A 24,462-nucleotide genomic window follows, 5' to 3' on the forward strand; every position below is an offset into this window, starting at 1 on the left:
AGGGAATTACTGGAAGAAGCTTTTTAAAAGAGATCATCCCTGCTCCTTCTTACTACCTTTGGTGGGTGAATTTCAGCAAGGAAATTTAGTGCTTTACCCTTAGAATGCAGCAGAACAAACAGTTGGATTTCACTTTAAATGAAAAGGGCCCAGTGTGCATTCATTCTGTGCTCAGTGTTACTGCTGTTGTGTTTTGGGAGGAGTCGAGAGAGCATGAGATGGGGCCTTTGCTAAATTCTCATTAGACAACTTAGTCACTAATTGGAGAGACAGCACTCTACAGATGATTAGAGAATAATAACTTGATCTTGAGGGAACTGTCAAGGTAGTTAAGGATTAAATGGTGATAGAAGCGCTAAGCACTAGAGCATTTTGGAGAAAGACTTGATTTACTCTCAAGTACCTTGAGATTGGGAATCTTGACTGAGGTGCCCCTAACTTCACACTTTTCTACTTCAGTGCCATATTAACACATTCAACAGGAGGAATAAAAGCAACCTCATTTTACAAGTAGAATAATAGAATTAGTAATGTAAAGTTTTTGTTCTTACTATATCAGGGAAAGTATCTTCCTGTCTCCCATTCTGAAACTAGATTGATAACTGAACTCGGAAATCTCCCCAAACATCAGATGTAGTTTGAATTCGCCACACATTCACATTGTAATTTAAAGAAGGGTGAGAAAGGAATCAGACTCCCGTACTCAAAGCATTCCTGTTAGGTTGGGCCAGACCATAACGTGCCTGTCAAAAGTAGAGTGTGTTTTTATTGATTTTCTGGACTTCCTTGGATAGGGACTGCCATGCCTCAAAGAAAGATGTGATGCCAGGTCAATGGTTAGTAAATGGAAAATTAGAGCAAATGTAGCTGAAACGAATACTGCTCAAACACATTGCAAAGTACGAGGAACTTGAGTGTTGTTCTGTTACAGACTCTGCTGAGGACAACATCATTTTATCGCCTCTGACTTTTGACTTATAGCTCCATTTCACATCTCCTTTCCAGCTTCTTTCTTTTTCCTGTTCTCCCCAGTGGGAGTTGGATGGAGGAACGTTAGGCTAACTTGGAGAGGCCAGACTTGGTCATGTTGGGGGAAACTTAGATGTGCAGCCTTCCACACTGGGTCTGTGATTGTACGTAGCTGCTACCAGGGCCTGAAGCACAACTGCAAAGAAGGTAGTTTGGCTTTGCCCTCCTTGTCTTGCTTCTGAGATGTATGTTGGGATGGGGAGCAGACAACCTCCAGCTGCCTAGACTCCCTTCTGTCCAGAACTCCCCCATCTTCATAAAAATCCTTTGCTTAGAGGCTTTAGATAGCACTCAATTGACTAACTAAAGTGAATAGAATGTGTTAGGAATGCATCTCTAACTGCTGGAATGTCTGGGGAGATAGGTTCAAGCAGAGAGGCCTTCTAGTTCTTGCTAGCTCTAGCTCTCTGCTTCTCAAAGAGTGGACCAGTGGTGGACAGTATTGGCATCACCTGGGAGCTTGTTAGAAATGCAAATTCTCAGGTACCACCTCCGACCCACACTACTAGACTCTGCAGGGTGGAGCCCCGAATCTGTATTTTAACAGGCTCTTCAGGTGATCCTTATGCACACTGCCTTTGCTCTAGCTGACACTCTTCTCAGTCTCCTTCTGCTTAAACCCTCCTGCTTACTGATCTGCTACAGGGAGTAGCTATCCTATGGATTGTAAGCTCCCTGAAGGCAGTGATCACATCCGCATTATTCTCGGCTATTATCTTCATCACAGAGCCAGGCACATGGAATAACTGAGTGATTGGGATAAGCATTTTAGCCAAGTGAAGATGCCATACTGCCTCCTTACAAAGTTGAAGGAGTTACTGCTGTGTCACCTAGTCTCTTTTGGCCCTGAGGCAGTGCCACACGTGACTGTGGACCTGAGCACTGCTAGCTGCTTACAGACTGTTGGTCAATGTGTGGCCAGGAGCACCCTCCATAGGTGGGTCTCTTACTCTCATAAACATATGAAAAAGCTTTAAAATGAAGTCCTTGGGCAAGAAAGGGATCTCAGACCCACTGTTAAGTGATGATTGTGTGTTAAAACAGCCTGTGTGGACTTCCCTGGTGGTGCAGTGGTTAAGAATCCGCCTGCAAATGCAGGGCACACGGGTTCAAGCTCTGGTCCGGGAAGATCCCACATGCTGTGTGTGGAGCAACTAAGCCCGTGCGCCACAACTACTGAGCCTGTGCTCTAGAGCCCGCGAGCCACAACTACCGAGCCCGTGTGCCACAACTACTGAAGCCCGTGCGCCTTGAGCTCATGCTCCACAATAAGAGAAGCCACTGCAATGAGAAGCCTGTGCACCGCAGCGAAGAGTAACCCCCGCTTGCTGCAACTAGAGAAAGCCCGTGCGCAGCAACGAAGACCCAACGCAGCCAGACATGAATAAATTTTTTTAAAAAAGCATCAAAATTAAAAAAAAAGAAAACAGCCTGTGAGTCCTGTTCTACCAAACATAAGGACCTAGAAGTAATTCCTACATAGTGTTCAAGGAATGCCAGTAATCAATCCTTGATTTTCAGATACACTTGGCTTGAACCAATTTCTAGATCCCAAAGCAGAGTCTTCGTGTACATTTTATGGCTAAAGCATACAGCAAATGGCTCTTGGCTAGATTTAGAACACTTCCTTTACCACGCTCTGTTCCTGACCCAGTTTGAGTCTCCATCTGACACTTTGCTTCCTCCAGAAGGAAACTGAGGAATTTTTGCACCTTTTTTGCACTTGCTTCTGCTTACTAGATCTCATTTGGGTTCTCCAGACTGATAAAAGGCACTGCCACAGGAAAAATTTTCTTATCTACCAGTAGTACTTCCAAGAAGGTCCTTATTCTCGAACTTTCAGGAAGCACCTGTGATTAATGTTTCAGCAAAGTTCAGCTTCCTGAACATCGAATGATACTTGAAAATCTCTGTGGCTTATAGTACTTCTGAAATAGCATTTTAAATTACATTAACTAGTCCATTTAACAGAGGTGGTTATGACTTACTTGAATATTTAACTTGAGGGGAGGACAAAGAGCATTTTAAACTGAGGTTCCACTGCTTAGATAGTTGGGTGAAGTTGGTGAACTGCAGCTTGGGGGAGACAAAAATGTCCTCAATTAGGGAATAGACTCCAAGGCAGCCTTGGGCTTATCCCTGTAGTACCTTAAACTGACCTTCTTCCTTTTTAGTACAGATGCTCTCCTGATTCCAAGGCCTGTGCCATTCCTCCTTTGCCTGCCTAGTCCTCATCACTGGGGTCAAAAGGCACCTTGGAAACTCTAGTGTGGTTCCCTTCCCTGTTTGGGAATCTCTTCTCCAGTGTTTCTGATGTGCTTGGACCCAGGCTGCTCTGAGTGACCACTTGCTGCTGTAGAGACAGCTGCTGAAGGAAAGGGTTCTTCTAGCCACTGGAATGGCAGCCTTAGTCTCATACATTTCCTTCCTGTCGGTCAGGACGCCCTGCCACAGCTGCTCTGTCTCTTATTGTCGAAGGACTGTTCCTCTCTCCAGTCGAGCAGGTCCAGTTGGAAACCAGGCAGCTCTCACTACACTCTGTGCCATCTCACTTCTGGGATGGGGAGCTATTTGAAGGACCCATAGCAAGGAGGGGATGTGATGATGAATACTGATGGCCCAGAAACTATGGTTGGCCTCGGGATTGTCACATACTGACTTAGTAATTCACCTTCTAGATAGCAGCTGCTACCACTGTGTCCATAGCACGACTGGCTCCATCACTTTATCTGAAGGCTACCCCAAAATTAACCCACAAATGAGGTGCCCTGTTGAATTTGAGCACTGTTGATAAGGTACAGCATGTAGTAGTTGGAGTACTTTAGTGTCCACAGCAGAAGGCAGAGGTGGAAAAAATCCAGGTGCAGAGAGGCAGAAGGATGGTTGAGGTGTGTATGAAATCCGTGCATGTTCAGTGGCCCTGGCTGTGGCTAGATGCTGGACTAGGTATTCTCTGTCCCTTCCTTATACATTCTCTTATGCTTTGTCGTGAACTAGAATGCATTGGAGAGCCTTTGATGGAAATTCCTACCATCAAGGGCCCTGACATTTAACTCACACTAGCTAGGACTGTTAGAAGGAGAAGGCCTTTTTGGACTAAGCTTCACATTGATCCACCTTCCGATCACAAACAGGTTGCCGCCCTCTGGTGGGTAACTGCCCAGTAATGGCAGCTCCTTCTTTTACAGAAAGGCGAGAGGACCTTCGCGGAGGATTTATGCTTTGTTTTTTGGATGATGGAGCAGGAATGGATCCAAGTAAGTGTTGGGCTGATTGCTTCTTTTGGGGAGGAAGTAACCATTTTTACAAAATGCTTATTGTGTTAACTTGTTTTTCTGCCTCACTCTTGTGACTAGAAGGGAGAGGGAGGTCTTTTGCAACATCTCAGGCTTAATTCCACTCACTCATTTGCTGGGTTTTGTTCTAGCATGGGAGATAGGATCTGAATGGCAGCCTGAAGTCCATCAGATTACCTGTCTCTTGACATTGTATTTATCAACTTGTGTAACATCCTGGAGCTGGAACTGTGGTGGCCTCCCCCAGCCTTATTACCACGTTCTGGTAACAGAACAAGGGCCTAGTGATGGCGGTACTGACAGGCCAGTCAGAGGTTTCCTCCATTTGCCTCATGGTTGTGAATTTCCTTGGACAGAGGTTTTCAGTAGACAGACAGCCCTGCTTGGATTTAACAAGGCTCAGACCTTTGATTTTTGAGAGTCTGGGAAAGGCAAACTTTTCACTTTGTCTTGTGTCCGCCACTTCAGGTGATGCTGCTAGCGTGATCCAGTTTGGGAAGTCAGCCAAGCGAACGCCTGAGTCCACCCAGATTGGGCAGTACGGGAATGGGTTAAAATCGTAAGTATACTAGAAGCCTGTCCCAGGACTCAAAACAAAATCGAGCAATGCCCTCCTGCTTCTGTCCAATGAAAATATTCCTCATCCTTGTCCCTCCATCACTGTAATTCTGGAACAGGAGGAGGGTCGGGAAGGAGTTGTGGTTTGGGGACTTAGCAGCTGATGTCCAGCCTACATCACAGATCAAAGAGTATGAACATCCAAAATCATTGAGGTGGGAGAAGCTGTAGGTTTCTCTTGGCACTGTGCTCTGGAACAGCACCTCTCCTCCTACTGAAAATTCTTATTTTTGCCTTGTGGTTGAAGATGCAAGTGGCTGTTTTGTGGGCTTGGGTTGCTTATGAGATGGTGAGGGGGTCACTCCGTGGTGCAGCGTGTCCCCTGAGCACCTGTCACACTTTGTGCCAGGCACTGGGGATCCAGGGTGGGTGAGTGAGAGACCCGAAACACCCCCCCACAACACCACCAAAGGACCTGGTTGCTACTCACATGTCCTGCCAGGCCCTGTAGCAGGGACCTACCTAATGTCTCCCCATCCCTTGAGACTTCTTTCTCAGCCCTTGGTTCCCACTTGTTTGGCATTTGAAATGTGGTGTTCTGGTTTTGAGTGAAGCCCCAAGAGAAAGATTTCTATTTCTGAAATGCTCACTTCCAGTTGTACATACCTTTGGATGGAATAAGATTTAGTGGGATTGGAGTTTCTACAAATGGAATTCTGAGTCATGTTTCTAGTCTTGCTGTGGAAATGTGTTGTTTTATTTGAGGGTGGTGTTTGGTTGGGCAGCAGCATCAATTGTCCCTCCATGCAACCAGCTTGGGTGTATGGGGAAGAGAGAGAGTGCTTCCCATGATGGCAAGGACCTGGTACCTGGATCTCCCACTTGTCTCTCAATAACAAGCATTTACCATGTGCTGGGCACTGTGCTAAAAACTTTACTTGGATGATTTCGTTTAATCCTCACCATAGCCCTGTGAGGTAGGTACTATGATTCTCATCTTCAGATGAGAAAATTGAGGTTTATAGGGGTGATGTGACTTGCCCAAAGGTGTGAAAATGCCCAAGTGTAGAGCTGAGATATGCACCACGTCTTTTTGACTGCAAGGCCGGAGCTGTTGTCCATCTCACTTCAGTCAAACCAAAGTTCAAATCTGACATCAGCCGCTTAATTGCTTCTGTGAGCCTCAGCCTCCTCCTTTGTAAATTGAGATTATAACACATATGAGTAGGTTAAGAATCTATCATTACTGTGAGAGCCCTAGCCTAGTTTCTCCCTTCTTTATCTCTCCTTTGATCTTTCCATGGTAGATTTTTGGCCTGATTTGGTGGGTCTGGGGTAGGGCCCAGGTGATTCTGGTGTGGTGATCTAAGTTTCCAACAACTGAGTTCTAGAGTCAGATGTAAGAAACCCTGACTTCCCTTCTGGATTATAGATAAAACCCCTTCCTGGTTTTATCAGCTCTGTGACTTCAGACAAGCCATTTCACCTTCTCTGAGTATCTGTTTCCTGCTGTAGAAAATGGGCTTCTGAACGCTGACATTCTTCCTTACTGAGGAAGCTTCAGGAGCAAATGAAATGTGATTCTGGAAGTGCTTAGAAGACCAGGAAGGAAAGCATACCGAAGTTGAGAGTGTTGCCGTCAGCGTATTCTGGTAGAACGACTTTTGAGAGGGCGCCATTGAGAAGGAGCCATCTAGTGTTCAGAGTGAATTCATTTTGAAACCAGTGTAGAAGTTGAACGAGTTTCAGGAGGAAGTGATTTGTGGTGAGAATAGGGCTGTGAAGCAGAGAAGTGGCGTTTCTGGCTTGTTGCTATTTACCCTTCAAGGTCAGGATCAAAGACAGGGAAGAGGCACAAAGTGAGAGGTTTTGCAAAATTAGTGTAAGAGCAAGCTTTGGCAGAAGGTAAGCTAATGTGCCTCGTTTTGCCACCGGTAAGTTTCAGGGAGGCAGGAGGAGGACTGTGAGATTGTCTGGGGAGGGAGCATTGCCAGCACCTCGGGAACTGGAGGAGGAGAAAAACAACTTGGCAGCCACCGGGGCATCTCTGGATAGTGTCCTGGAGTTTTCCTGAACATTCGGGGAAATGGGGCATGGCGTTCATTTGCATACTTGGCACACTGGCCCAGTTTGTATTTGTATTTACATAGAAGGGAAGTAATAAGGCTTCCCGCCGCTGTCACCTCCCTGGGGTATTAGGAGGACTAATGAGGTAATAGCCATAAAGCCAGAAGCTGCTCAGAAGACAGGTCAGTGGGTCCTGTTCCCACTGGTGCTTCATGCTTTTGCCCTCTTCAGTGTTTCCCGGAAAGGCCTGTCCTTGCCTGCTCCTCAGAAGGATTAACTCAGCCAAATAGAGGAAGGAGCAGTTGATTCCGTTCAGACTTTTGCCTTGTGGAAGTCAGCCTGGAGGCACATTTTTCAGAAACCAGTTGCTTCCTAAAGCAGGGACCTGTGGTTTAATGAGTTGAGGTGACAGAACAATTCAAGACACAAGATGGTTGTGGTTACAGGACATGAGCCAATTGTAGGCCTCCTTGGAACTGTGTTCAACAGTGATACTTTGGTTAGCCCTGTGTTTGGCTGAGCCTTGGGGTCATCCTGGTTTTTTGAGGACTTGTGAGCATAGGCAGTGGGCTCTTCCCTTGATGGTGCTGCCGTTTGATGAGTGGATGGGAGGGGAGTTTGTGTCAGTGAAGGAAGGACAGGGTGAGACCTGGATGTGCTCAGTGTGGAAGATGATGTGTGTGTTGGAGGTGTTACTGGAGTGAAACCTGGTGGCTCACAGGCCACAGCAGCCCTGTGTGGCTGGGAAGAAACCAGAGCACAGGCAGCGACAAGCTGGGGTGAGACTCCCCTGGGGCTGATGCTTGGTGGCGAGAGAACCCTGCGTGCTGGGAAAATGTGGTTGAGAAGGTGATGAGGAGAAACTGAGGCCCACGGAAGAGCAGGAGGAGGAGTGTCGGGAGGTGGGGGGCGGGGAGGAGGGGGAGCGAGGGCTGTGGAGCTCAGCTCAGGGTCCTGGGTCCCAGGGAGGCCTTTAGGGGAGCCCTCCAAAGGCAGTCTCATCACGTCCAGAGGGGGAATTTGCTCCTTCTTCAGCCCTAGGAGAATAACCCATTTCTGCTTCCCTTTCAGGGGCTCAATGCGCATTGGGAAGGATTTTATCCTCTTCACCAAGAAGGAAGAGACCATGACCTGTCTCTTCCTGTCGCGTACCTTTCACGAGGAGGAAGGCATTGATGAAGTAGGTCCCATCCTCGTTCTCCCAGTCACCATTCCACTTCCTAGTTCTGCCCAGGCTGTTTTCATAGGTCATTTGCCTGCTGGGCTTATTGGCGTTGCAGGATTGCAGCCACATCCCCTGTTATGGGATTAGCTGGTTGGTTGGATGAACTGGTTGAGGGGTTAAGGCAGGTGTCTTTTTTTTTTTTTCTGTACGCGGGCCTCTAACTGACGTGGCCTCTCCCGCCGCAGAGCACAGGCTCTGGACGCGCAGGCCCAGCGGCCATGGCCCATGGGTCCAGGTGCTCCGTGGCACGCGGGATCCTCCCAGACCGGGGCACGAACCCGCGTCCCCTGCATCAGCAGGCGGACTCCCAGCCACCACGCCACCAGGGAAGCCCAAGGCAGGTGTCTTAATGGAAGAGGAAGTAAAATCTCACAGCTTCAGAGAAGAGATGTCCCGGTTCTGAGAATGAGGCCATCAAGTCAGGAACCAAGAGTTGGATTTGTAGGTCTCCTAGATCTGCAGCTTGAATTCAGTCCTGGGGTAGGGGTTGTCACTGGGGAGAGCTGTTTTATCAGGGGGAGTATTTGGGGCTTCCCTGACTATGGGTGGAGACCACAGCTGGTGATAATAATAGGAACAGCACTGTCTTTCCCATATGATGGTAATTTTGTGGAATGTGCTGTGAGTGCATTTTCCTTTTGAGGAAATGTGTTACTCTAACCATTTATATCAGAAGCTACAAACAAGTCTGATACCTGCAGGGCCTGGACAGGTAGTGAAGCAGGTGAACACATGGAAAATCATTTAAGTTTTTCAGTAAGTGGCAGCTGACACACAGCCTCAGCTGATTATTGTTATGCTGGAAGGAAGGCCTAATGACTCTAGAATATTCTGATTTTGAAACCCTTTGGTAATTAACTGTGTAAGTTAAACACATGCACAGCTGATTCTCTTTGGGCCTGGTGGCTCATATCTGTAGAGCTGGTTTGGTGAGGTCTGTGCCAGCTCATGGGAGGATCAGGGAAGGCCTTGGCCTGCCTAGCCTCAGACTGGACTCTTAACTCCTTTCCTGTGTGAGAAATGGAGGCCAGAGCTTGAGAGGGGGCCAAGAGGGTCTGCAGAGAGAAATCCACTCCTGTCACTTAAACAGGTGAAATGCGGTCAGTGTCAGTCTAACTCATCTGTGTTGGTTGGCTGTGAGTAAATTGGTACTGGCCTTATTTAGATGTGAGCCGAAATCATAGCAAATCAGTTCATGCTGGGAACAAAAGGCTCTTTTTCTGCCGTTTTACTTCGTGAGCCACTGGGTTTGTTTGCCTTTTTGGTGAGTGAGAGAAGTGCTGCAGCTGGCAAGCACTCCCGGGAAAGGTGGGGCAGGAGGATTTGGCCCCGGCTGGGCTTTTCAGGACTGCTTCCTGGTGGACTGAGGGTGGTGCGAGCAGGGGCTGCGCGTCAATAGAAACGGTCTGTTCCTGGCCTGAGAGCTGGTGGGGGCTGTGGGAAGGGCAGAGGGGCCACCTGACGAGAGGTGGTGGCCTCTGGAGAGCAGAGAGGGTAGGTCGGGCCTGACCTCTGGGCCTTGGGGAGTGTGTGGGACTTTATTAAAAGCAGCCAGGAAAGGGAATCTAAGCAATGTATTAGATCCTCTTTGAAAAGATCAGTTTGGTTACTGTGTGGTGCCTGGATTGGAAAGATTGGGGTGTTGGTGTCAGAGGTCCTGGCTGTCTACAGGACTCCAGCAGGGAGGTGAGAGAAATAGGAGTGGCCGCAGATTTGGTGTTTAATCAGTTGGAAAGGGGAAATGGGAAGGGGGGGTTGTAGATGGCTGAGGTCCTGGTGTGGCACTTGGGGGTGGGCTGTCTGGAGCTGGGGAAGGATGGAAGAGGGGCAGTTTGGAGGGGAAGTGTGTACGTTTTGTCCTGGACACGCAAAGTTAAGTCTGGGTGGAGCTCGGGGGAGGCTTAGACTCCAAGGAATCTTCGTAGTGAATGGGCTCACCTAAAAGGGCGTGTTGGAGAAGGGGGGCTGGGGTCTTAGGCATGCCCACCCACATGTAAAGGCCAAGGAGAAAGGGAAAGCAGCAAAGGAGGCAGGAGCGGCCAGAGGGGTAGGAGGAAAGCCAGGTGAGTGGTGACCCTGAAAGTAAAGGAGGAATATTCCAATGGTGGGTGGGTGTCAAATGAGGTGAGTGCCCAGAGGTTAAAGTAATGCCGTTGTCACCTGGGACTGCTGTGAAGATTGGGAGGTGTAAAGGAGGTACCAGTTCTCAGAACACAAGTGGAACTCAATTCCCCTGGTGAAAAAGCTAGGTTGAAATTTTTTCCTTACTTGGAGCTAGAAGGTCACTGTTTTGGATTGTACTCTAGTGTGAACTCAGCCAAGATTTCAAAATAAGATCACTTTTAGCTGGGTGGGAATGTGTCCAGACCAGCCCCAGGGCTGAATACTGTAGCTTCTTAGAAACCAGTAAAGTGCCTCAGAACTCTTAACAGTTTATCACCACAGAGCTTGTTAAAATACAGAATCCCCTTTTCCGCAGGGTGGGCCAGCCAGCCATTTTGAACCTCTGAGGTGCCTGGGGTGGTTTGCTCTGCAGAGGGAATCCCAGGCTACAGGGCTCCCGGGCACCTGGGAGAGGGGTGGGGGCGGGGGGGAGAGATGCATGTTGATGCCTCCGGGGAAGTGGCGTTTTAGTAGGGTTTTTGAAGAACGAGTAGGATTTTTCTCCCAGCTTTATTGAGGTATAATTGACAAGGGTAGGATTTTCTAGAAGATTACGTAGATGTAAGATTAAATTTTACACATATGGAAGAGTGTATTAAAATCTATGTGTGTATATATATATATATATGTATAACTGAATCACTTTGCTGTACAGCAGAAATTAACACAACATTGTAAACAACTAGACTTCAATAAAATTTTAAAAAATAACCTGCGTACAGTTGAGAGTAATTATAAAGCAAATACCCACGTAGCCACCACCGTAGACTGATGCTAGAAGTCCCCATGTGTCCCTCACCAATCATATTCCTTATCGCACCTCTTAAGGAACTGCCTTGGTGATGATCAGTTATTTCCTTGTTTTTCTTTATAATTTTGTCACCTGTGTATGCATTCTTGAATAATAGTTTATTTTTTGCTTATTTATGAATTTTATATAAATGGACTCATAGTATAGCGTTTTGTTTTTAGATTTTATTTCTCCTAGGATATATACCTGGGAGTAGAATTGCTGAGTTATAAGTTATGTTTGTGTGTGTCTTTAGATTCACTAGATCATCGCAAATATGTTTTGCTTAGTGGAAACAATAACTTATTACCAGATAGGGAAAATGACCAGGGATATCCCAAGCAGGGAACTGCTCATGCAGAGACCCCCAGGCCATAAGGCAGCATACCCCAGAGGACCTAGCAGTGTGAGGCAGAGTCTTGGGAAGGGGCAGAAGCTAGAGCCACTGGTGCCAGACTGGGGGCTTGGGCCTCCCCTTGGGGCAGTGTGGAGCTGCTGTGGGGAGGGAAAAGATGGATGCACATTTGCGGGGGGAAGGCTGTTCTGGGGCTTCCTTCAAGCGTCTGCTTGTGCTTCCTCCAAAGGTGATAGTCCCGTTGCCCACCTGGAATGCTCGGACCCGGGAACCTGTTACAGACAATGTGGAGAAGTTTGCCATCGAGACGGAACTCATCTATAAGTATTCTCCCTTCCGCAATGAAGAGGAAGTGATGACTCAGTTCATGAAGATTCCTGGGGACAGTGGTAAGTAGGCCTGCGGCCTCTAGCATCAGGGAGCTCCAGAGCCAGGAGCAGTATGGGGATTGGCTGGGGGTGCCTGGTAGAACCACAGGATTTCTATTCCCTAGGAACGCTGGTGATCATCTTCAATCTCAAACTCATGGATAACGGAGAGCCAGAGCTGGACATAATCTCAAATCCAAGAGATATCCAGATGGCAGAGACTTCTCCAGAGGGCACGTGAGTGTGGCTGGGTAGGGAGGAAAAGGGAGGTGACTTGAGGTTGAGAGGGGTGAGCTTGTTCCCTGAATTCCCCAGTTTTAGAGTTGGTAAAGCTGAGAACTCAATGCCTTCCTGCCACAAGGCAGAAGGGATGAATAGAAGGACAGCAGGTCCTCAGCTAATCCAGATCCTTGCCCCAGCTCCTTAACTTGAATGGGAAAGAGACCGAGGCCTAGAGAGGGGAGAGGAATTGCCAGGTCCGTGCTGGGATGGTGGGGCCAGTTTAGGTGTCTGTGCCAGGGACGTGAGAGGAGGTGGGATGTGGTGCCCACACAGAGGAAGCACCCCTCAGGGCAGCAAGAGAAGCCGAGATGGGAGGTGGAAAGGTGGAGAGCCTGCAGAGAGGCTGTCCACCCAGGCCTTCGGTTGGACTGGTGGTGGGAGGGTGACAGCACCCTCCATTCTGCTGCCTCCAGGAAGCCAGAGCGCCGCTCCTTCCGCGCCTATGCTGCCGTGCTCTACATTGATCCCCGGATGCGGATCTTCATCCACGGGCACAAGGTGCAGACCAAGAGGCTTTCCTGCTGCCTCTACAAGCCCAGGTAGGGGCCTGCCCACCCTGGCCTGCTGTTTCCTTTGGGCCAAGAATGGGGCCTGGCCACGTGTCTCTGGGGCATCTTTGGAGTGATGGTGGATGAGCGGCTCTGACAGTGTTGACTGCGTTTGGGTCTTTAAGCTGCTTGATTAACTGCAGACAAACTACTGGGTCCTGAGGGAGGGGCAGAGGTGGCTGGTTAGGCTTGTTGAGTGTGCCTTCTGTGAGGTGGAGGGTGCTCAGCCTGATACGGTGAGCTCTCTGAGCCTCTGGTTGCAGGGCCAATGGCCCTTTAGACAGTACACAGGGAAGCAGAGGCCCTGCTCGTTGCTGAGGTTGGTTTCTACTGTGGGATTAATGACACACTCGGAGAGTAGTGAGGTTGCTTTTCAAAGATGGAGCAGGATGGCAGGGGGCAAGTGGAGTAGGGAATTGAGTCTTTTTGCTAAAATAAGCTTGGCTTTGACTCATCGGAGGGCCAAGATAGTTGCTGCCCTGCACCTCTGGTGCTCAGGCCCTCTGGTTACTCGCCCCCCGCCCCTCAGGATGTACAAGTACACATCAAGCCGGTTCAAGACCCGCGCGGAGCAGGAGGTGAAGAAAGCTGAGCACGTGGCACGGATTGGTAATGACCCCCTGGGCAGGAGGGTCGTCTGGGGGACGTTGCTTGTGGCAAAAGCAGGATCCAGGCAAAAGCTCCATGCAACACCCAGGGGTGGGCTTTCCTGAATCACTGGTCCAGTTTCTCTCCCACCTCCCCCTCAGCAGTTTTTCTTTCCAGGCTACTCCTTCAGCCATTTACAGGCTGTTATCTAAGGCTTGCCTGCCCAGAGTGAAGAGTCCCACACTGTCCTCTGGCACAAATACTTGTGAAATTGGTTTTATTGACTCCAGGGCAAAAATCTCAAGGTCTCTCTTGCTGACAAAGCTTCTTGGCTGCTCAAGGAGAGTGGTTGGCTGAGGAGTGTTGGTAACTTCCAGCTCCTGCTGAGCGTTTAACTCTGGTTGCCTTGGGCAGTGCTTGACCTGTTCTGATTCATTTGTAAAGTGAAAGGTGTCTGTTTTCCTTGGGGCCTCCTTGACTTTCCAAGCAAGGAGGCTGCTCTCCCAGCTGACCTGTTCCCTGACAGTGTACGAACGTCTCATACGGCAGGGACTGCACTATGGGGTCCAGGAGGGATAGCTAAGAGTTTTGACCTTTTGAATTCTTATCATGGTTTCTTCTGGGTTTCAGCTGAAGAGAAGGCAAGGGAGGCGGAGAGCAAAGCTCGGACATTAGAAGTGCGCCTGGGCGGAGACCTCACACGGGACTCCAGGGTGAGGCCCCAGACCCAGCAGCTCTTCTCCAGCGTTGCTGCCCTTAGGATCCCAGAGCTCGCCTGGCTCTGTCTCCCGCCAGTCATGAACCCCTTGCCCTAGAGCTGCAAAATGGGATGTGATGATGTTTCCATAGTCACTATTGAACACACTGTATGGCAGGATCTTGGCAACCATGTGAGGTGGACACTGTTAGTATCCTCAGTTTATAGAAAGAAACGGAAGAGGGTCACTTGCCTCAGGTCACACACAGCAGTAAGGGTCAGCAGTTCTCCACTCCTCCCCTGCGACACACACACCTCTGCAGACTGTTGTTTCAGTTGGGGGTGTTTCCTCCTCCGTGTCAGCAAGTCTGGTCAAGTGAAGCACAGCTTTTGTGTTTGTCCCTAGCGAGGGCCCTTTTCTGTGGAAAGGAAGTAAATTTCCAGGTCTGTTTTTGTGTCCATGTGATTTAAAGTGAGAAGTTTCAGATGTGTTGTTAATGATATTACCAGCTGTGGCCCATAGCACTTCCTCTCCTTACTTGGTGCTGGCGTGTGTTTCCAGGTGATGTTGCGACAGGTCCAGAACACGGCCATTACCCTTCGCAGAGAAGCTGATGTCAAGAAGCGGATCAAGGAGGCCAAGCAGCGGTGAGTGCCTGGCTGGCCTTGGGTCTTTTAAAATTATGTAGCTTTTGTATGGATTATTGACAAAGAAAGAGCTTGAGGAATCCCTCTCCACCCCACAAGGTTGCTATTCTGTCACATGCAGATTGCTTTGAGAAAGCCATTAATGTTGTGATTCCCAGACGTTTGTCACATGCCCACCACAGGAGAGGTTACTCAGCTCAGTTCTCCCCTGAGCCAGGAGAAGGTGGGCAGAGCCAGCACCTTGAGTTGAACACCAACCTGTCCTCACTGGCAGCGCTCTCACCTTCCCTCCCCCCTCCCTTCCTTCCTTTCTCCCCTTTTCTCTCTCCTCCATTCTCTCCCCACCTTGCCCATCCTTTCCCTCTTCCTTTCCTTTTTCCTTTTTTTTTCTTTTCATTTAAAGGATGTATAAAATGCTTGTAGTATACAACTTGTAAAATACAGACTATTTAAGAAATACAGCTGTAAACTCCCTTATACTTCTCCCACCTGGTGATATGTACTCTTAATAATGCTATAGATTGAGTTTGTTCCTTTTTATCTAGACTGGGCATTTGTCCTGGCTCACTACATGATCTCCGTGTCCCCCACCACGTCTGGAGCCTCTGCAGGCTCTGGGCCTGAGACCCTGCTTACTTCTTGGCCTCCTCACCACAGGCCTAGGTTTCGGGTATCTGCCCTGTGAATCTGTCCACTGATCATCTGTCTGCTTTTCAGTTTCCATGATTTTGTTGACGTTTATCCCATGATCATTTCTTCTCTCACATGTTTATTGTTCTTGTGAATTTTTGTCTTTTTAAAATTAATTACTGTCACATTAGTGGAATGGTTATGCAGATGACCTTGTGTTTATTCCACTAAATAAGCATCTTTGCAGAGATTTGCAACAGCTTCACAGAATCCCATTCATACTAAATACATCCCTGTTTGATACCAAAAGCTAAAGTCATATGCTTTTAATTAGGGAGCTTAGAGGGACTGCACAGTGAGTATCCTTGTCAAGTCTACAGATTGCATATTGAATGCAAAGGCAAAACTTAAGTGTCTCAAGTTTCAGCTTAAGCTTAATACATCTTAAACACCATGGTATTTGTGTGTTAATGGGTTGATCTGTTTGAATTTATCTTTTGTCTTCTCAGAGCGCTTAAAGAACCCAAGGAACTGAACTTTGTTTTTGGGGTCAACATCGAACACCGGGACCTGGACGGCATGTTCATCTATAACTGTAGCCGCCTGATCAAGATGTATGAGAAAGTGGGCCCACAGCTGGAAGGGGGCATGTGAGTGCTGCCTGAGGAGAGCTTCAGCCCAGGATGGTTGGCGGGAGAGGTTTGGTCAGTGGGGTGACAGAGCCGTGTCTGCCTCCTCCTGCAGGGCATGTGGCGGGGTCGTTGGGGTTGTAGATGTGCCCTACCTGGTCCTGGAGCCTACACACAACAAGCAGGACTTTGCTGATGCCAAGGAGTACCGGCACCTGCTGCGGGCGATGGGGGAGCACCTGGCGCAGTACTGGAAGGACATCGCCATTGGTAATGCCCTTTCGCTTCACCTCCAGCCTTGAGATCCTCTCGCTGCCTCAGGGGGCTGACTCCTCACGCAATGTGTGGGTGCTTGTCTTCCAGCCCAGCGGGGAATCATCAAGTTCTGGGATGAGTTCGGCTACCTCTCTGCCAACTGGAACCAGCCTCCATCCAGTGAGCTGCGTTACAAACGGCGGAGAGCTATGGAGATCCCAACCACCATCCAGTGTGGTGAGTTGGGGGTCGGCACCTCCTCCTGACTCCTTTCCATCATAGTCACCGTGCTGGCCTCCTGAATGCACTGACATTCAGGCACGTATGTCCCACTAGGGATATGAGTCTGTTTGGTGATGGCCCTGGGAGCTCAGTCTTGGGGCTGTGCTGTGCCCACCTGTTCCTTCTCAATGAGGCAGGAGGTCACCTACCCTGCTGGGTCTCACAGGGTTTGGTACCACATCGGTAGAAGTGTGAGTGATGACTGAGTCAGGATTTTGCTGGAGGAGGGAGAGGGGTTGGGGCCGCTGAGGGTCCGTGGTATAAAGTTTCCATCCTTGCTGGAATCACTGTCCCTGAGAAGAGTGACTGTTCTGTAAGGAAGGCAGAGTTGGAGCCAGACTGAGGATCTTTGCATAGAAAGTCGGGGGCATCTCTGCCTTGGGCCTGGCTGAGAGGAGCCTGGTTATTGTTGGTGGGCATGGCTGATGTTTTGGTGGGGGTATGTTCTGTGTCACAGATTTGTGTCTGAAGTGGCGGACCCTCCCCTTCCAGCTGAGTTCTGTGGAAAAAGATTACCCTGACACTTGGGTTTGCTCCATGAACCCTGATCCTGAGCAGGACCGGTGAGCACTTTTTCTAACAAGGAGTTTGTGGGCGTCCCCACCTCCTCCCGTGCTTTTTCCACTCTTCCACTATGCTTCTTGAGGTCAGCTCATATCCTTACATCTCTGTCTTGCTGTGTATAATAAGTGCTTGGAAATAATAGAAGTGTATCCTGCAATGAGTATTAATTCTGTGCATTTGGGAAGTCTGAGGTTGCTCTGGTGAGAGAGAGCACGGGTTGGCTGAGGAGGAAGGACCCTGCCCTACCTGGAGCTATCTTGCCACACCCTTCCTAGCACTTTCTCTCTACAGGTGTGAGGCTTCTGAACAGAAGCAGAAGGTTCCCCTGGGGACGTTCAGAAAGGATCTGAAGACACAGGAAGAGAAGCAGAAGCAACTGACAGAGAAAATTCGCCAGCAGCAAGAGAAGCTGGAGGCCCTGCAGGTGTGTGGGTCATGGGCAGTGGGCACATGGGCAGGACCCCTCAGTGTCTCCTCTGTTCCCTCAGGCTCAGTTTCACCCTTCTGTCACCCATGAGTGCTGCCCAAGCTTTCCAACCCCAACCTCCAGGCACACTGGTTCTCCAGTATGCCTTGATCATTCTTTAAAAAAAAAAAATTTTGTTTATATATTACAAAGAGGTCCGATTCATTTAGAATGTTTTGAAACTCCAGAAAGTACATATCCTGTCTTAGAGGTAACCACCATTAACTGCACATCCTTCCAACTTTTTATGACCTCTACATACACATAAATACATATATTTTTTATTAGAAATAGAGATCACGACTTACTTGTGTCATATCACGCACACATACTTTTTTTATTAGTGCATAATTATTTTCTTGGGGTAGTTTTCCAGAAGTGAATTTGAAAGAGTGAAAGGATTTTTTAAATTCTATGTTTTCTTTAAATAACTATTTCCAAATTATTCTCCAGAAGATGTATTATGTTTTGTTTTTTACCAGCAGTACATTTATTTTTAAATGTTTTTGCAAATTTGATAAGCAAAGATACACATCTTAAATTTGAATTTAATATTTCTAAAATTGAACTTTTTCGTGTGTTTCTTTTAGAACTGCTTATTGTTCTCTTATATTACTGTTGTTTTAAATTTTTTCCTTAATTGACTAGTCAGGTTTTTTTAGATATATGTGTGGTATCAACCGTTTATTGTATTTATTACAAAAGCTTTTCCCTTTCTGACTTCTGGGCAGGCAGATGCTCTCATTGTGTGCATGCCTCCCTGTCTGCCAATTCCCACCTGTCCTTTCCGGCTTTGGCCTTTTGGGATCTCCAACCTTTGTGGCTTGTTTTATAGGAATCTAGTCTACTGACACTTTTCCCCAGTCTCTCAATTGCTGGATTAATCATATATAGAATCCTGTAATTTGCTGGTAGTTTAGTGTTTGTGAATTTTTGTCTTCTCAGTGAGAATGGGAGGCTTGTAATAGTAGGACTGTGGCCCAGGTGTTCTTTTTTATTTGCCCACTGTCCCAGACTGTGGGGCTCCAAAAAGAGTTTGCTTGAATGTACCAGATACGCAAACGACCTCCTCATCATGTTTACCCTGCAGAAAACCACACCCATCCGCTCCCAAGCTGACCTGAAGAAATTGCCCTTGGAAGTGACCACCAGACCTTCCACTGAGGTAAAGCCCAGGGATAGGGGCAGGGCTTTTCCTCAGGTGTCTCATGCTGGGATCCATGTTGTCACTCTCTCTGGGCCTCTTTCAGGAACCTGCACGTAGACCTCAGCGTCCTCGGTCACCTCCTTTACCTGCTGTGATCAGGAATGCCCCGAGCAGACCCCCTTCCCTGCAGGCTCCCAGACCAGCCAGCCAGCCCCGAAAGGCTCCTGTTATCGGCAGCGTCCCAAAGCCTCCTGCCTCGACAGCACGGGAGGAGGCCAGTACTTCCAGGCTGCTCCAGCCTCCTGAGGTGCCCCGAAAGCCTGCCAACACTCCAGTCAAGACTGCATCCCGGCCCGCCCCTCCCGTGCAGCCACCATCACCATCTCTGCCGCCCAACTCCAAGAGCCCTCGGGAGCTCCCTGCCCCCCGAGCCATCAAGACTCCAGTGGTCAAGAAGCCGGAGCCGCCCAGTAAACTCTCCCTGGTGAGATGCTCCTCTTTCTCCAGCCCTGCCCACAGTGGTATAGGAATGGAGGGGGCAGCGCTGACTGCATGGGGGGCGGTGGGGGGTGGAGAAGCCTCAGTGGAGATCAGCCTTCCGTGCTGCCCCTGCAGAGGAGGAGTCTGATAGCTGAAGGCACTCATGGGGGGCACAGAGCTTGCTGGTTCCCTGTCCAGGGAGCTCTTTGGTGCCCCCTCCAAGGTTTGGTCCTCCACAGACTTGAGTCGCCTTCATTGGCTTCTCACGCGGTGGGCAGAGGTTGCAATCTGGTGACGGCCTTGGTGGGCTGCAGCAGTGGTTGCTGTGGTTCAGTGGGGAGTGAACTGAGAGGCTCCCCTGTGACAGCTTTGAGCAAAGGTCCTCGTGGGCGTAGAGGCCGGGGGTTGCTGTGTCCCTAGTACTGTTGGGAGCCCAGCCCTGGTGGGGACTGAGACCCACAGACCCCTTTCTGAATGGCTCCTTTAGACCAGATGGGATCTTCCAGCACCTGAGGGTCTGCCAGGGTCCCTCATGTTCCCGCTTCTCTTGCTGTAGGCCACTCCTGGTCGGAAGCGGAGTCTTGGAGTCTCTGATGAGGAAGAAGCCGAGGAAGAGGCTGAGAGGAGGAAAGAGAGGTCCAAGCGGGGCAAGTTTGCCGTGAAGGAGGAAAAAAAGGACTTGAATGAGGTAGGTTCTCAGCATTCTCCCTCCCCAGGGTCTCCACCTGCCACTTGCAGTCTGTGACACGAGCCTTTCAGAAGCCTAGTCCATCTCTGAAGGACACTCAGTCACACAGACGACTAGAAACACGGTACCTGGTAGGATCTTGAGTGAGACTGGCTTGTGGCTCTACTCACAGGCTTGAGGTGACACCGACGCAGATGTACTTCCGTGTCTGTGACATTCTGCCCCTATGCCTGCTCTCTTGTTCACTGACGTTTTTGGAGGCAGGTGTGTACATACTGAGATAATGGTTGAGAGAGTGGCTCTCAGTGAGGCCTGGGGATTTAAACAGCCGCACAAGACGACATGAGGTGATGGCTTACGACCCTGGGTGGACAGTCTGTTCTTTAGGGGCACTGGCGGTGCCTCTCACAGACTCTGTTCTTGCAGCTCTCAGACAGTGCTGGGGAAGAGGACCCAGCTGACCTCAAGAGCGCTCAGAAAGGTGAGTTTAGGGAGGTGCCCAGAGCCTGTGGGGAAGTGGGAAGGGGGCCCCTTGCCAGCAGCACCGTATTCCGAAGGCTCATGGAGGCTTTCCTGGCTCCAGGCTCTCAAGCAACAATGCTTTCAAGTCTAATTCTGAGAAGAATGCTGAGGCTAGTACGCCCTCGTGTTTATTTTTAGCATCAGTTCCTTGGTGTTCACCGCTGGCAGTTACCATGCTGCTCTGCGGCACTCTCATGACAGTTGGGGAGGGAGACCAGAGTGGCTGGGCTCCGTGTCCCTGGCATAGTGGCGTCAAGCTCCTAGGGGTTCTTGTCCCTGTGAACCTGGGATGACCTTTCTCAAGGTGGCCCTGGCTGGGTCGGGGGCTCTAGTCTAGTTTTCTAACTCCATCTGCACTCTCAGATAAAGGGCTGCACGTGGAGGTGCGTGTGAACAGGGAGTGGTACACAGGCCGTGTCACAGCTGTGGAGTTGGGCAAGAACGTGGTGCGGTGGAAGGTGAAGTTTGACTATGTGCCCACGGACACGACACCAAGAGACCGCTGGTAATGCCCCTTCTAGGAGGCTGGGTTGACAGAGTTGGGCAGGGGCAGGCAGCCCATCCTGGGAGCCTGGGACACGTGACACAAACACTGGGTCCTCCCTAGGGTGGAGAAAGGCAGTGAGGATGTGCGGTTGATGAAGCCCCCTTCCCCGGAGTATCAGAGCCCGGACACGCAGCAGGAGGGCGGGGAGGAGGAGGAGGAGGCAGCAGTGGCTCAGCAGGCTGTAGCCATGGCGGAACCCTCCACCTCAGACTGCATTCGCATTGAGCCCGACACCACCGCCCCGAGCACCAACCACGAGACCATTGACCTCCTCGTCCAGATCCTTCGGTGCGTTGTCGTCCTGCTCCGGGGTCAGCGTTGGTTCTCCACTAGCTCTGTGCCATTCTGATTTCCAGTCTCCACCTTCTTTCTTGTTTAGGAATTGTTTACGGTACTTCCTGCCTCCGAGTTTCCCCATCTCTAAGAAGGAGCTGAGTGCTATGAATTCAGATGAGCTAATATCGTTTCCTCTGGTGAGTCTGCCCAGCCTTTGGTTTTTGACTCTGCACGCCCCCCTTGGTTGCTTGTTGTGATTGTCAGCTCCCAGCTGTATGCGCCCTTCCCCGCTTGGCCAGCTTCCCTTTCATCTGCTGAGGGAAGGGAAGAGGGGACTTTACATTGTGGAAAAAGAAGCTGCTCAGCCGGATGACTGGTGTGCAGCTGGTGAGATGCTGGGGAGGAGTGGAATCCTCGCTTAGGGACAGGCCCGGTGTGACTTGTGTGGAGTGTGTCCCTTTTCCTCTGTCAAGGCAGGAAACAGTAAAGAGCTTAGGTTCAAAGTGCCGGAAACGTGACTCTCGGAGGTATAGGGAAGCTCCGAGGTATAGGGAAGCTCGTGGTGTGTGGAGATAAGCGTGGGATCTTATTTAGCAAATGCAGATGCAGTGCCTCAGTGCTGGAGCCTCCAAGTGGCTTAAGAGTCAGTAGAGACTGAATTTTTAGCAGGTACCTAGACATGAGGCTGAGAGCAGTAAGTGCTCTGCAAGGTGGGTGGGAGGGCTGGGGCAGCCTCTGGGAGGGGGAGAGAGTGACCAGGGCTAAAGAAAATGTGGGTTTGGGCGAGTGTTTGTAGAAGTGACGGGAAGTGTTTGAGGCAGAGGGACTGTTGTGAACAAAGGCTCAGGGATGCAAGGGCAGGTCGGGGCCAGGGCAGTGGTCTCTGTGGTGAGCACTCAGGGAGAAGGGCCCTCAGAGCCAGGATAGGAGGCATCGGGGGCACCCCCCTGAGGTGCAGTGGCTTAAACTTTGTATGAAATGGAGGCCCAGCTAAAGGTTTGAGTGGATGGAATTGTCGACTTGAACCATGTCTGGGGCAGGGGTCAAGAGGCTTATTCTGTAGAGGCCAGTTAGCAAATATTTTCAGCTTTATGGGCTGTAAGGTCTCTTGCAACTATTCAGCTCTGCCGTTACAGTGTGGAAGCTGCCATAAGACCATATGCAAAGGAATGGATGTGGCTGAGGTCTAGTAATGCTTTGTTTACAAAAACAGGTGGCAGGCTGATTTGGTCACAGGCAGTGAGTAGTCTGTTGACCCTGCCCCTAAGAGGGTAACTCTGGTTCTGGGAAGGAGGGTGGATGGGAGACACAGGGACAGGGAAGCTGGTCTAATGGTAATAGGTCAGGGAGGGGGGATGGGAGCTCTGACAGGTGAAGGGGCTGTGTCAGGGGTCCTTCTTTGACTGAAGGCAGGTGATGGTGAGGAGGCAGAGGTCACGTGCTTCCCTGTCTCTCAGGCCTGTGGGAATTGGAGGTTGATGACAAAGCTGTTAACTGGGAGAGAAACAGGGTGAGGGTGAGGAAGACGAGTTGTGATTTGACTTGGGCTGGAAGTACCAGCACTTCATTTCTGGTGATGTCCAGTGGACAGGACACTGGAGATTGGGGCTGGCACTTGGGAGGGGTGGGAAGGGCAGGGCTGGAGATGGGGATTGGGAGTCATCCACATCAAGAGGATGTTTCTGCTGTAGGAATAGCTTAAGTTTTCTAGGGAGGAGTTTCTGGAGAGGACAACTGGAATTGAAACTGCAGGGTTAATAAGTTTAAGATGGCAGGCCCTCGTGGGCAGCTGTATGCTTGATAAAGTTTGCCAGAGAGGAAAACATGGAGTTTTGTCTCCATTCTACTTTAAAAAAGGGAAATGAGGCTAGGAGCTGAAGAAACCCAGGGGCAGAGAGGTGAACAGTCTGTCTTAATAGAGCCCAGATCTGAACCCAGAACAACTTGTTAGGACAAGGGTCTTGCTCCCCTGTGAGATGAGGGGGCACTGCACCCTGGGGAAGCTAGAAGGTGCAGAACTCATGGTGGCTTCACAGAAAGCTGCTACACCTCAACGCTTACCCTTGTTCAGGCTGCAGGCATCCTCTGCAGATCCCAGGAACAAACAGCTGATAGGCCAGCTAGGTCGGCCTGGCATGTTTGTTGCTTTTGGTTTAAAGTTGTTGCCAAATTCAGAGTAAAGCCTGGGTGCAGTGGGATCTTTGCAGTGGCCCTGACCGCTCAGACCAAAGCACAGTCAGTAGGAGCATCTGAGCCTAAAATAGTCTGTTGGCTTATGCTTGTAAAGGGAGGTGTACCACTAATGCATCAGTTTAATAGCCACCTAAGTGAAATGCCTAAAATAACTCAAACTTTAATTTTTTTAACGTTCGGGACACAACAGGAGTCTAATGTTCATTGTATCCTTGTCAGTTTGTAAATGACCATCCTTTTGCTCATCATGCTGGACTAGGAGTTCCAGACCATCAGGGGTCCTGCAAATACTAGATTAAAAAAAAACAATAATATATATATATATATATATATGTATATATATATACTTTAAAAGTAACGTAACTGCCTGTGAATCTTTAATGGCCTAAAAGTGGAAAAAAAATTAAAATGAATACAAATCATAGTTAGGCTTAAGACATTGTGTATTACATTTTAATACTTTTGGCACCTGCTTGAACATTTATTTTTGCGCTGCCAAGTGATAATTATTTTTTGTGCAGAATTTGAAGTTTCTGTTGCCATCTTGATTTACTGGGATAGTATTCTAGATTGTAAACAATTAGTTCTAACACGTTTTAAAAACAGCAGTTTTTAGCCGTTCAGTGCTAGGTAGTTCATACATCTTCACAGAAGTAAATAAATGCTGGAGTTCGTGAGACTGTAGTTGTTAGCCAGGACCTGCTGGTCATGGGTTTGTGTTCATCATAATGGCCTCATCATTCACATTGGTGGTTTATGAGTAAATCATAATGTTATAACTTTGAAATTAAACATAAAGAGTTATTACCCAAATTGGTTTTTTTTTTCCCCAAATTGTTTTTTATACTGAGATTCCATGTAACTTTCATTTGAAACAAGTGTTCTGCTACTTTCTAAAAGTTTGATAAAGCCTCATGTCTAGAGAAAGTGCTAGTTAACATTACTGCCCCACCCCTGGGAAGTTTCAGGTACTCAGGGAAGATGGTGAAAAGTTCTGATGCTGTATAAACATACTACACAAACCTGGAGGAATCTGTTGTTGATAGGTGCTTGATAAAATACTTGTGGGAGAGAACTTTTGATCTTGTCATTGTTGGTTGTGACTTGGAAGTGGTTTGCTCAAAGTGCTGTTGTGCACTTAGAAAGGTGAATGGTGAGAATCATCCCTC

At 49.0% G+C, this 24,462-nt stretch overlaps 1 protein-coding gene across 5 annotated transcripts in view; it reads left to right on the forward strand.

Moving 5' to 3' along the window:
• MORC2 (MORC family CW-type zinc finger 2) overlaps positions 1 to 24,462 on the forward strand; it is a 41,559-nt gene that overhangs the window by 13,618 nt on the left and 3,479 nt on the right. For all 5 annotated transcript variants that reach the window (XM_032654010.1, XM_032654009.1, XM_032654007.1 and 2 more), the window contains 21 exons: positions 4,218 to 4,286; positions 4,794 to 4,884; positions 8,022 to 8,130; positions 11,713 to 11,872; positions 11,977 to 12,088; positions 12,547 to 12,672; positions 13,211 to 13,290; positions 13,900 to 13,982; positions 14,529 to 14,614; positions 15,754 to 15,894; positions 15,989 to 16,143; positions 16,237 to 16,365; positions 16,868 to 16,973; positions 17,266 to 17,398; positions 18,531 to 18,605; positions 18,691 to 19,071; positions 19,624 to 19,755; positions 20,182 to 20,236; positions 20,641 to 20,782; positions 20,885 to 21,112; positions 21,204 to 21,297. In XM_032654010.1, coding sequence (XP_032509901.1) covers positions 4,218 to 4,286; positions 4,794 to 4,884; positions 8,022 to 8,130; positions 11,713 to 11,872; positions 11,977 to 12,088; positions 12,547 to 12,672; positions 13,211 to 13,290; positions 13,900 to 13,982; positions 14,529 to 14,614; positions 15,754 to 15,894; positions 15,989 to 16,143; positions 16,237 to 16,365; positions 16,868 to 16,973; positions 17,266 to 17,398; positions 18,531 to 18,605; positions 18,691 to 19,071; positions 19,624 to 19,755; positions 20,182 to 20,236; positions 20,641 to 20,782; positions 20,885 to 21,112; positions 21,204 to 21,297 — 2,687 coding nt within the window. The remainder of the gene's footprint in view (positions 1 to 4,217; positions 4,287 to 4,793; positions 4,885 to 8,021; positions 8,131 to 11,712; positions 11,873 to 11,976; positions 12,089 to 12,546; positions 12,673 to 13,210; positions 13,291 to 13,899; positions 13,983 to 14,528; positions 14,615 to 15,753; positions 15,895 to 15,988; positions 16,144 to 16,236; positions 16,366 to 16,867; positions 16,974 to 17,265; positions 17,399 to 18,530; positions 18,606 to 18,690; positions 19,072 to 19,623; positions 19,756 to 20,181; positions 20,237 to 20,640; positions 20,783 to 20,884; positions 21,113 to 21,203; positions 21,298 to 24,462) is intronic.

The sequence above is a fragment of the Phocoena sinus genome, chromosome 14 (assembly GCF_008692025.1).
Source record: "Phocoena sinus isolate mPhoSin1 chromosome 14, mPhoSin1.pri, whole genome shotgun sequence".
NCBI lineage: Eukaryota > Metazoa > Chordata > Mammalia > Artiodactyla > Phocoenidae > Phocoena > Phocoena sinus.